General features: G+C 42.7%; 1 protein-coding gene across 1 annotated transcript in view; it reads left to right on the forward strand.

Annotated features, from left to right (window-relative positions):
* Positions 1-12,250, forward strand: part of MAP2 (microtubule associated protein 2) — a 150,145-nt gene that overhangs the window by 30,269 nt on the left and 107,626 nt on the right. Inside the window, exon 2 of the mRNA XM_063115869.1 lies at positions 1,930-2,215. Within this exon, the coding sequence (XP_062971939.1) occupies positions 1,954-2,215 (262 nt within the window). The 5' untranslated portion in view covers positions 1,930-1,953. The remainder of the gene's footprint in view (positions 1-1,929; positions 2,216-12,250) is intronic.

Genomic DNA, 12,250 nt, shown 5'->3' on the forward strand with positions numbered 1-12,250 from the left:
CGGATAAGCCGGCAGGGAGGAGGGGCGACGGCACGCTAGAGTTAGCGTGTCGTCGCCGGCTTCTAGATGCTATGGGGTAGTAACGTCGGCCGTTGTTTTGTTGTTGTTGTTTGTTTAAAGGGGCCATGTGTGCCGGAGAAGGTAAGTGCTTTTTAAAAAAACAATAAAGCCCCCCCCGCTCCCCCTGCCCCTGATTCCCCCCCAATGCCCGATGACCCCCTCCCCCCTTGCTCGCCCGTCCTCCCTGCATTCCCAATGGCCGATGCCCGGCTTTCCCCCCCGCGCCATCCCCGATGCCCGGCTTTCCCCCTGCGCCATCCCCGATGCCCTGTCCCCGGCTCTCCTTCCCTCGCCCCCATCCCCGATGCCCTGTCCCCAGCTCTCCTTCCCTCGCCCCCATCCCCGATGCCCTGTCCCTGGCTCTCCTTCCCTCGCCCCCGATGCCCGCTCTCCTTCCCTCACCCCCATCCCCGATGCCCTGTCCCTGGCTCTCCTTCCCTCGCCCCCGATGCCCACTCTCCTTCCCTCACCCCCGTCCCCGATGCCCGGCCTTCTCCCCCCTCTCTCCTGCCGGGTCCGGCCTTCCCCCCCTCTCTCCTGCCGGGTCCGGCCTTCCCCCCCTGCCCCTCTCTCCCCCCCGGATCCCCCCCCGGCCTGATGGGCACAGCTCTCATATGAGCGCTGTGTCCCTGGCTTTTCCCGGCTACTTGTGAGTAAGCGAGCAGCCGCAAAAAGCCACGGACCCTGCTAGACGTTCTGCAGCCCCGGCCTGAGGAAAAGCCGGGCCATAAGCGAATTCACTTATGCCGGCTTAAGGCAGGTTTTAGCACGGCCTGACCCCAGATTCCCCTGTGCGTCATCTGGATGCACAGGAGGGAAACCGGGCCTCACACCGTGCTAACGCCTGGTCTAGCAAGGCCCCATGTGTTCTACCACTGAACTACGGCCTCCTCATAATTAGCAAGAATAAAAAATATGGGTAAATAACTAATACTGACAGACATAACGATAGGCAAGTTTTTTAAAAAAGCCTTCAGTATTCCGGTGGAATACAGTATAGACCTATTTATTTATATGACATACAGAAAAAGCGAGGCGGGATGTAAATGTAATAAATAAATAAATAGTCAACTATTCACATGTATGGTGTCATAATTAATTTGTCCCCTTAAAATAACAGTGGATAATGCTGGATAATGGGTATAGGGATCCTGTTGGTGGATAATGGGTACAGGGATCCAGATTTATTTTAGTCAATGCATGGAGGGAGACAATTGGGAGGCTACTTCAGATTTGGCTCTCAGGCACCTTCACATCTCAAGCTATTGGGCTCTTTAGCAATGTTGCAACTTCCTACAAAGTTCATTATGAGACAGGCAAATGAAACCTGGGGAAAGAAAGCCACCTTGAGAAACCTCTGCAGGTTATCTTTTGCCAGGTTATGCCTGAAGAATGAAACTACTAGGATGCTCAGTTCAAATCCCAGTAGGGCTTTATGTAGCTATTATGAGCCCAAAGACTGTCTAAGAAGGCCGTAAGATAAAACCTTATGGTGAGCCTTAAAGTTCCATTGGTGAAGTTGGGCCGGTCACACTCTCGTAATATGATCCAGTCTAAACTACCTCAAAGGTTTGTGTGAGAATAAAGTGGCAGAAGTGCATGTAGTGGGATACAAATGCATCATAATCATAATAATAATACATTGCGTAAAATATTTGTTACATTGATATACTGGTCAACTGCAAAACTTCTACGGTTTTAGCTTTTCATTTGTACCCTGAATATGGCATTGCTTTCTTCACAAATTGTATGTCTCCATATCTGTTCATAATTTTTCAAGGATTCTGGTTGCACTGCTGGGAGAAGTATGTATCTTCACGAAGTTTCCATTCAATTCACTTGTGGTCTTTCCTTCATTTTGAATTACAGGGAAAATTGTACGGGACAAGAAGCATGGCTGACGATAGGAAGGATGAAGCTAAGGCACCGCACTGGACCTCAAGTCAGATAGCAGAGGCTTCTTCACACTCACATTCTCCGGAGATCAAGGAGCAAAGCAGCACAGGTGAAGGACTGGTCAGAAGTGCCAATGGATTTCCATACAGAGAGGATGAAGATGGAGGATATGGTGCACGTGGGCAGCAAAGCTCTTATTCTAGGACCAAGGAGAACGGGATCAATGGAGAACTTGCTACAGGAGAGAAAGAAACTGCAGGTAAAAGCCCATGGGCCACCCCTCTCCCCTTTGTGCTTGAAATCTTGGTTTTAAAGGGGAAATATTTCTTTCCTAAACATAGACACCCTAATCCTATAGATCAGATTAGGTTACGGCAAGCAGTGCAGTCCTGTCTCTGGGAAACGGGTCAGGCATCTCCTGTGGAGGAGACAGCGACTCCACCTGCGCCAAGGTCAAACCCTAAAAGTAGTGGGAGGAAGTACAACACACAGGAGGGGAAGTACCTCGGTGGTACTTTGCATGCAGTTGGTCCCATGTTCAGTCTTTGATATCTTTGATATCTCCCGTTCAGAAGGTTTTCAGCTCATAGCTCTGGAAAAGAAGGACTGAAAGTCTAGAAGGACTGAAAGTCTCCGGCCAGCCAGAGCAGAAATATTGGGCTAGACAGAGACATAGCCTGACTTGGTGTAAGTCTTTTATGCTCCATAGATGTCCTTTCATAGAGTCAGAAGAGCAAAACTAAGGGCCGAAGATATTATGAATGATTTATTTACTGACTTGCTAATATATATATATATATATATATATATATATATATATATATTCAGAGAGATAAGAGAAAGGGTTGCTTAGTATTCAGCATTGAGGTTGATATAATCAATAATAATAATAATAATAATAATAATAATAATAATAATATATTTATGTGACTGTTAACATCACAGGCACCTTTGATGAATTTAAGACAGAGTTAAATGGAATATCAAGAGACAAACATTGTGGCCTGCTGTGATTAAAGTCAGAGCAGCTTCTTAATGTTCATGTTTGTGGCCACTGATTTTCTTGTAATAGTTCCTTATCCCAACCTCACATTTATTACATATATGTGGGGAACCTCAGGTCCAGGGACCAAATCTGGCCTTGTGGAGATCCCAAATAATAATAATAATAATAATAATAATAATATTTTATTACCCGCCTCTCTCTCTGGATCGAGGTGAGGAACAACACCAAACACAATATAATACATAAAATTAGTTAAAAGAGCATATAAAACCAATACAATATTAAAATAACAGTCACAGCATCTTAAAATTCTTAGGTTTAAAATTCATCTGGGTAGGCCTGCCGGAAGAGACTAGTCTTCACGGCTGTCTTAAACTCAGAGAGAGCTTTAAGCTGACGAATCTCCTCCGGCCGGCCATTCCACAGTCTGGGGGAGGCAGAAGAAAAGGTCCTCTGGGTAACAGTTGCCAGCCTAGTTGTGGCTGACTGGAGTAAACCCTTCCCAGAGGACCTGAGTGTGCGGGGTGGATTGTACGGGAGAAGGCGATCCCACAGGTAACCCTGTCCCAAACCATGTAGGACTTTAAAAGTAGTAACCAACACTTTATACTTCGCCCGGAAACTAATTGGCAGCCAGTGAAGTGGTTTTAAAGTCATGCAGTTCAGATCCTTAGGGTTGTCCAGAAGGCCGTACTTCACCACCACCACCAGATTGTTTGATGGTTTCCTCGCTTTTGTGCAGTTTTCGAACATTCTAAAAGGTTGAAATGCCTGATGTGTAAGGCTTAGTTTCTGGCAGTAAGATATTTTAAGCTACAATGTGCTGGTATTTTTGGCCCTGCCCCTTTTACCTTTGATCCTGCCCCTTTTGCCACCCACCACTAGAATGTGGTCCCCAAGAGCTTCTTCAACATGGGATGGTGCCCTTGGGCTGAAAGAATTCCTGCACCCCTGGTAGATAGTGTAGTATAATGTTCTACCAGTAAGGATTTCAGGCTGGGTCTGCTCACGCAATCGTGTGAGATTTGGGAATGGGCTGCACCACTTCCAACCGTTCAAAGCTCCTTTCCCCATAAAACCTCTTTATAAATAAAAATAATACATCAGGGGGAAATATTTTAGTGCAGTCCTTTACCTGGTATTCTGCTTTTCTGTTTTCTTGGGGGAAATTAGCACAAAGGAACTTTAAAAATTGTGATCCCGACCAGGGTAGTCCATTCTACCACTGTGAGACTTTTATCACCTTCTTTTGACGCATGTGTAGAATAAGCCAAAGAGGGCAAACAGTAATCTTAAAATAGTAATATTGTTTGACTGGAACAGGAAAGGTTTGTGTACCCCTGAACCAACTTGCCTTTTGCAGCAAATAATTTATATCACACTCATAAAGGCAGTCAGGCTTCACAGCTCAAGCTGTTTTTCACTTTATAGAATCAGCAGAATGAAGCAGTAGCTGTTTTCCTGGACAAGAAAGAACATTTCAGGTTGCAGGAGGTGGGGTTTACATATTTGAATGCTTCCCCCATAATCTACCCAGAGAACTGTTTTCAGTCTACCCAAGCAACATTAGCTATTGGGCGGATTAGAAATGTAATAAATAAAATAAAATAATTTTAAGAGATCCCCCTCCCTGCTTATGGAAGTTTAACATTAGGAAGAAAGGTGTGGAGTAGTACTCCCTTTCACATGCTAGTTTTGTATGTGCAAAGACGGGTTTTTTTTAAAGGTGGACCATTCAAACATGCAGTTCTCCTACTTGTAGTCCAAAATGACACAGTTCAAGGAAAGGTTGACCATTTGATATTGCTGATGGCCTTGACTGATGAGAGAACACACCAGAATAAGGAGCGTCATTTAAATGACGAGGCAATCCGTTATTCTGCTGTATAGGTAACATTTTCTGGTTTCTCCCCAGTGTAAATAGCCACAAGGTGCTAAATAGTTACTACAGCTTTGCTGAGTTCAGTGCTTAGCTGTAGAACCACATGTCAAAAGTTATTAGACAGTTCAGCACCATACCTTCTTGCTGCTGGGTCTGCTGGCAATGGCATTGACTCAGGTTACCCAAGACAGAAACCAATTCTCTTGATTTCAGTCAGTGGAAGTATTTGTTTATTTGTTTGTTGTTTTTAATGAGGCATGGAGCTTCAACTTGAGTGGGCATGAGGCAGTTTATAAACAGGGATTTTAGTTTGCTGCAGGATAAAACTAAGTACAGTTAATCGTAATTGGATTAAACTATGCCAATAACACAAATTATGGAACCATGGTTTGCTTATTTGATCTAATATATCTGTCACATTTGATTTATTTAAGGTATAAACTTTCTGTATCATCGACACAAGGGATGAGAGTTTATGCAAGGCAGAGCCCCCAGTGCACGGTGAAGTGCTTTGTCTTAATTGTAGAACAGCGCTTCCGCTGAGGGGAAGAACAAATGTGATTCATGGGTTTTTGTTTGTATTTTATGCTTTTCATGGTTTTAAATTTTGTATATTTGTTTTTAATGTTCACTGTTTTTAACTTTTGTAAACTGCCCAGAAAACTTCGGCTATGAGGCAGTGTATGAATGATGATGATGATGATGATGATGATGATGATAATAATAATAATAATAATAATAATAATAATGAGGATAGGTAAGGAATGGGCTGGGCAACCAGGACTTTAGTCTTCATGCCAGAAAGGATTATAAAGAATGAATCATCCGGACCACTGGAGAGGGGGCCCTTCACAGGAGTGAAATAAGGCACACTCATGACTGGCCACCCATGGAAATTCGTGGGTCCTTTTGATGATGATGTCAACCTCCTACACATCTCCCACACCTTTCCCCAGTTATTCTGTTAAAAAAAAAAAGCCCTGGATATTCCAATGCTTCTGAAATATTGTGGGGTTTCCTACTGTGTGCCACCGAAGTTGCACTACAAAGCACCTACTAGAGGGCACTATCCCATTCAAGCCTATGAGCACCAAGAAGAGGGGACGTTTTCAATTATAGACCATATGGTCGCCCCCTTTGCTCCTGTAATGCAGCCCAGTATAATTGTGCAAGAAAAACAGGAAGCCAAGTCCCGGTAAGGGACCACTTAATCTAAAGAAGCCATAGGTCTATGTAGCTAGCATTTATGTATGTATTGTCAGTGGTTTGGCACAAAGAGCATGAGCAGAAGGAGAAAATGCACGTGTGCTATTTAGTTAAGGGCTAACAGGAGATATTTTTTGCACTGTGTTACCACAATGTGTCAGGGGTTGCATTACAGTAAGAGAAACATGGTGAAGAAGGAAATACAGGCTACAGCATTACAACATTAGGGGAAAGTCCAAAGGCCTTGAAAGGAGCATGTGCAAGTTTTGCACAAGAGCTCAAGCTCTTGTGCAAGATCTTTCCACATCCAGCATTCTTCCGCAAGGTTGAATCAACCCTTCTGTGAATGGAAGGGGCTTTCTACCAGCAAAAGGGTGCCTTTGGATCCAAGCCAGTATCGAAAATTATGACTAGCCTCTGAACACCTATGCTCAACAGGGGTGTTATATGTCACCCAGCTGAGAATCATTCACACATTTGCAGTCCGAAGCTTGCCCCAGATTTAACTTGACCTACGAAAAGAAAGGTTTTAAGGTTTATCTTGATGTAAAATATTATCACTGTATAAAAAAGAATTTGGCATTCAAGAAAGGTTATTGCTGAAGTAAATGCATATTTCTTTGGCATTTTCCTTTAGCAGAACACATTTTTAAACTCCATTGGCTAAGCAGTAGGAATTCATCTTTCTCAGATGAACAACTGCCCTTGGTGTGTGCAGCCATGCATGCTAAGAGGATCATTTTAGCACATTTACCAGCCATTGACAGTGCTTTATGAAAAAGCTAGCCATAGTTTTCCAGCAGTTGGACACTTTTACATCTCCAAATCCTAAATTTGTTTCATAAATTGACAGTGCTGGAATTATCTCTATTTAAAAAAAAAATAGCAAATAGTTTTTTGGGAAACTATCTTAACAAAAAGTTGTTGCATAGAAGTCTGGGGGTGGAGATACAATGTCCTCCTGTTCAGGACACTTTAATGAGCACTTTTTCAACTATTTAAGTGGGTTGTGGTTTTAATTGGAAACTGAGTACTGCCCTGGTATGAGGGTAAAGTCAGATAAGGAGCAATAGGACTGATTTAAGTTTAATGCAAACATATCCTTTTCTGGACTGGAGCGAGCTCTAAATAAACTATTCTGCAAGTTTTCAGAATTGTGCAGTTTAAACCGGGGGGGGGGGGGAACAGCTGTGGATTGTGCCTTTTTAGCTGACACCTATGGCATCACCAGTGCACCTCCCCAATCCAATCCTTCAAGTAGTTTTAAAACTTTAGTTAAAATGTTTGCAATTTTGTGCTAAAATGTTTTTGATAATGAGCCTGTCAGCCCAGCTGAAGCGTGAGGGCAAGGCCAACATTGATGGTTGAACCAGCTTTTGACTTGCTGGTATATGTGTATAAAACAGTTACAAAATTGATATCACTTTGGGGCTGAAGAGCCCAATCTTATATCTGCATTTACCCTTATTTAATCTCTACCCTCATTTAAACAAGAACAAAGAATACATAAATGCATCAATCTCTTAACTCGTTCCATTGTATATTTTCTAGACGTCATTTTTTGCAACAGGATCTCTTAGGGAGTTATTCCTGTGGTACTCAGTTTTGCTTCTATATAAATATTTTTAGGATTGTGCAGCGCAATTATTAATGCAGCTGACACAATTATTAACACAGTAGTACTATATAGACATTACCTGTCTGTATGACTTCACAGACATTTTAAAATCCCCTTACAACTTGTATGTGCACTTTGATAGATACTACTTTGAGAGTGAATTGGAATCCCTTCCAACAAAATGTTTTAATTCATTGAATGATCTTTGGAATGACTCCCATGCAAACATTTATGTGGAATGCTCCAACCACAAAACTCCATGACAATCTCATGAAATGGATTCTAGATCCCTCACTGTAAGGGTTCACTTTCAACAAATTGCATGGAAAATACATTCCAACAAAATACTTTAGAAAATAACAAAAATGACCCTGAGAAGTAATTTGTGTGTTGTGTCAAATGGTCCAGTCTATCTCCCTTGAAGATATTAACAAAGTACTTGGGGTTGTGAAGGTTATGCCTGGTTAAATCCTGGTTAGGATTGTTAATGCCTTAGTAGAGTACAATAGAGTCCCATCTGTTTTAATCCATCTTTATGTAAAAAGGATCTAGTCATTATTAGTGCAAAATACCACGGATTGCTTCATAATTAGCAGGTGGGAACGTATTCAGCTCAGCAGTAGAACTGGCCATCTGACTGCTTTTGGGCCCAATTTTCTAACCTTTAAAACTCCATGGCATGAAATTCACATACCTTAGGGACCATCTTCCCCTCTGTCAGCCCACATATTATTTATATTTGGTAGATGAGGCCTAGCTCCACATGTGAAGTTAGAACACCTACTCTTAGAGCTGGACTTCACTGCAGTAGCCCCATAGTTTTGAAACAACCTTCCTGTTGAGTTGTTGTTTTCTCTTCTCCATTTTGGAAAAAATGTAAGAAATTTATATTTTTAGCTACCATTGGGTGAATGTGGCCTTAGCTAGACCAGCGTTTAACCCGGGGTGAACCCCAGGATCGTCCCTGTGCATCCACATGATGCACAGGGGATCCTGGGATCAGGGAGGGATCATCTTTGGGCCCGGTTTTTCCGCGGTCACCGCAGAGCATGTGGCCCGTTTCTGCGGGTTTACCCAGCTCCGCATGATTACTCACGCGGAGCCGGGCGCTGCGCCCATTGGGGGTGGGGGGGAGCGGGGTAATGACTTTATTTTTTAAAAAAAGCCTTACCTTTGCGCACGAGCGTTTATGCGCTCCATCTTCTTTTAAAATAAAAAAATGGCAGGCACGAACACCTCTCTTCTGGAGGTCGCTGCACCTTATGTGTAAACGAGGGCAAGATCTCGCATTAATCGCAACTCGAGATCATCCCTCCTCCATTCAGGATTATCCAGTAGGTCTAGCTAAGGCCTCTGGTTGATTTGGTTAATGGATAACTAGAAGCTTTTTGCAAGCATCCAGGAAAATGCTATGAGGGCAAGGAAGAGATAGAATCATAGAATCATATAACAGTAGAGTTGGAAGGGGCCTATCAGGCCATCGAGTCCAACCCCCTGCTCCGTGTAGGAATCCACCCTAAAGCATACCTATAGAATAATAGAATAGTAGAGTTGGAAGGGGCCTATAAAATCCTCCCTGATAGGTGCTTTTTGGAAATAATTAAGGAGATCAGAGATTCAGTAACAGATCTCATGCAGCTCTCTTCCAAGATTTGTAGTTTGTCTTGAACTGCTATTTTCAATTCCCCCCAGCCCCCATTTAATTTCCTGTGTTTACTTTTCTCTCAGCATCATCCAGCCCATCTAAAGTATGGCAATGTTTATAATGTGTACCCCTGCATTTGCCTATCATCTCTCTTTTCTGATTTAAGCCCTTTTCAGACAGGGAAGCTGTTTTTAATTCCATGTTAGTACATCACCAGACAACAGGGTGTGTGTGTGTGTGGGAGAGAGAGAGAGAGAGAGAGAGAGAGAGAGAGAGAGAGAGAGAGAGAGAGAGAGGAGATTCATTCCTCAGTTTCTGGCTGTGGGGGTGTTTAGGGTTATAGTTTGTCATGGACTTAAAACCTAGCACAGCTATCCACAGGGTTAATACTGTAACCTAATAGCTATAATCACCAACGCATACATAATCCATCACTGCAAGTGGCATATTTAGATTTGCACAGCTGAACCTCCCCTTGCGTTGTGCTTTCAGCATCTCTCACGGTTTATAGATCCTGACCTCACTTCTAAAATCCTCTAGGTCAGGTCGTTGCATTGGCTTTGAGTGATCTCACAGGGGCATTTATACACATTTGAAAGGTGGAAAACGGGAACTGATGGTAATTCTACTGATGAGTGTGGAGTGGGGGGGTCAGGCTAAGAGTTTGATCCTTTTGCCATGTGTGTCAGCGGGAAAAGGTTTTTTAAGCTGAGAGCTGGATCTAATATTTTTGAATAGGTTCTTTTTTAAAATCCTTGCTATTCTTTTACTGTATACAAATGTGCAACATTTAAATAAGGTATGAAAGCTGATATGTCTGAATATGTATTTCTACCATCTTGTTGATAAAAGATACTGGCTTGGATCCCAACTTCTGAGAACAAAGTTTCTTTCATTCACAGAATGACACATTCTCATCTCGTCCTTTCTGCTGCACTTGCGCGCGCACACACACACACACACACACACACACATACACACACAGAGTACCTCTGGAAACCTGCTCCTGAACTTTGCGGGACCCTCTGGAACAGTATGTGATGTGGCACGGGGGGTGGGGGGGCTGTACCAAGAAGGGGGATTTGGAAGCTGCCCCTGCAGTCTTCTCCCTCAGCTGCCTGCACTGCAGCTCACCCTGTTCAGGAGGGTTCCCTGATCCTCCGGAGAGGCTTTTCAGCGGCATGGCTGGCGGGAGGAGGGGTTGGGAAAGTTCAGTTCTCTGAACTGAACTGAATTAAGGTCTGATGTTTTAGGAAAGTGTTAGGCTCGCTTTTAACCGAATAAGTTTCAAAATTCATACAACAGATTTGGAGTGTGGTGTCAGCAATATGCAAATGAGCAAAGGAAGAGGTGGGTCTTAAGCTGTCGCTGGGAAGTAGTCATTTGTTTTATGAAGAATGCTCAGTGTGTTTGGGTCATAGGTTTTCCTCCATGGTAAGTGGTCTTCATGAGTCCACTCAAAAATATACCGCTTGTTCACCACTTTGAATACAAATGACTGCTTTCCAGCACCAGCCCTCCCTCTTCTGGGTTTTGGTGTTGCCTCAAATGAGCTGCCATCGTAAACTTATAATACCCAACTATATTTGTCATTTGCTATTCACTGTCCTAGAAGTAGTAATGCAGTTAAGAGGGTCACCAAGTGGAAATGGCTTGCTACTGGGATAAGTTAGTGTAGGGTAGCCTTGATCATATCTAATGGCTGCATCTTGCATGTTATATAGGTGTCTTATATACAGAGACAGAAAGAGCCTGGCTAACAATGTGGAAGGGATTACACAACTGCACTTCCTAATTTGATCACACACACAAATATTGCTTCATTGCTAGAAATGAATTTGAAAGGATAGCAGTTGCTGCCTAGTTACTAAATGGACTTGGAGAAAGTGATTTGCCCAATGTGGAAATAAAGGCCATGATCCAAAGAGCTACTTTAGGCATGCCCAGTGGGCGTTTTGACTTTTTTCTAATGGTTTAAATGGCAGACACCTGTGGCATATTACAGTTTGCTTTGGGAAGTTTTCTCAGCTCCAAAAAAGTGTTTGACATACAGCATTGTAGGCTGCTTAAGAAACAGAAGCCCAAATCCCTTGGGTAGTCCTTTACTTCCTAGCTAAAGTTTTTTCCTTGGGAAGACTACCCAACCTTAGCTGATTTGCTTGCTCTTTCCATTATTAGGTTAATAACTTTTTATTTGGGACAGCATTCCAAGTTGGATGATGGAGCCAGCTACTTTGTGAGAGCTTTTATGCATAATGGTGGCCTTAAAGTATTTAAAATAAATATGAATGAATGGTGGATTTTAAAATGGCTTTACACTATGATTTTAAAACAAAACAAAACTAGTGATGTATTCTAGTTTTTACATGATTGACGTAATTTATCCTGTTTTATTATATACATTGGTTTTTTTAAAAAAATTACTTTTAGAAAAACTAAATATGAAAGCCCAAAGTGGAGAAAATCCTGGCTCCTAGTAGCAACAGAAGCAACTCCTGAGGTGTGGGGCAAGATGGCATTACATTATCTGGCATAATTGTGGCTTATTCACAATATAATTTGAAGTCACCACTGTATAAGAATCAATGGACCCAGTTTTAAAATCTCTTCACTGGCTGCCAGTTAGTTTATGGGCAAAGCATAAAGTGTTGGTTATCACCTTTAAAGCCCTACATGGTTTGGGTCCAGGCTACAATCCATACAATCCGCCCTGCACACTCAGGTCCTCTGGGAAGAATTTACTCCAGTCAACAAAAACAAGGCTGACAACTATTACCCAGAGGACCTTTTCTTCTGCCACTCCCAGATTATGGAATGACCTGCCGGGAGAGATTCGTCAACGTAACAGACTTCCGGATTTTAAGAAAGCTATAAAGGCTGATCTCTTCCGGCAGGCCTACCCAGTTGAATTTTAAGATACTTTTTAATAATGTGCTG

The sequence above is a fragment of the Elgaria multicarinata genome, chromosome 2 (assembly GCF_023053635.1).
Source record: "Elgaria multicarinata webbii isolate HBS135686 ecotype San Diego chromosome 2, rElgMul1.1.pri, whole genome shotgun sequence".
Taxonomy (NCBI): domain Eukaryota; kingdom Metazoa; phylum Chordata; class Lepidosauria; order Squamata; family Anguidae; genus Elgaria; species Elgaria multicarinata.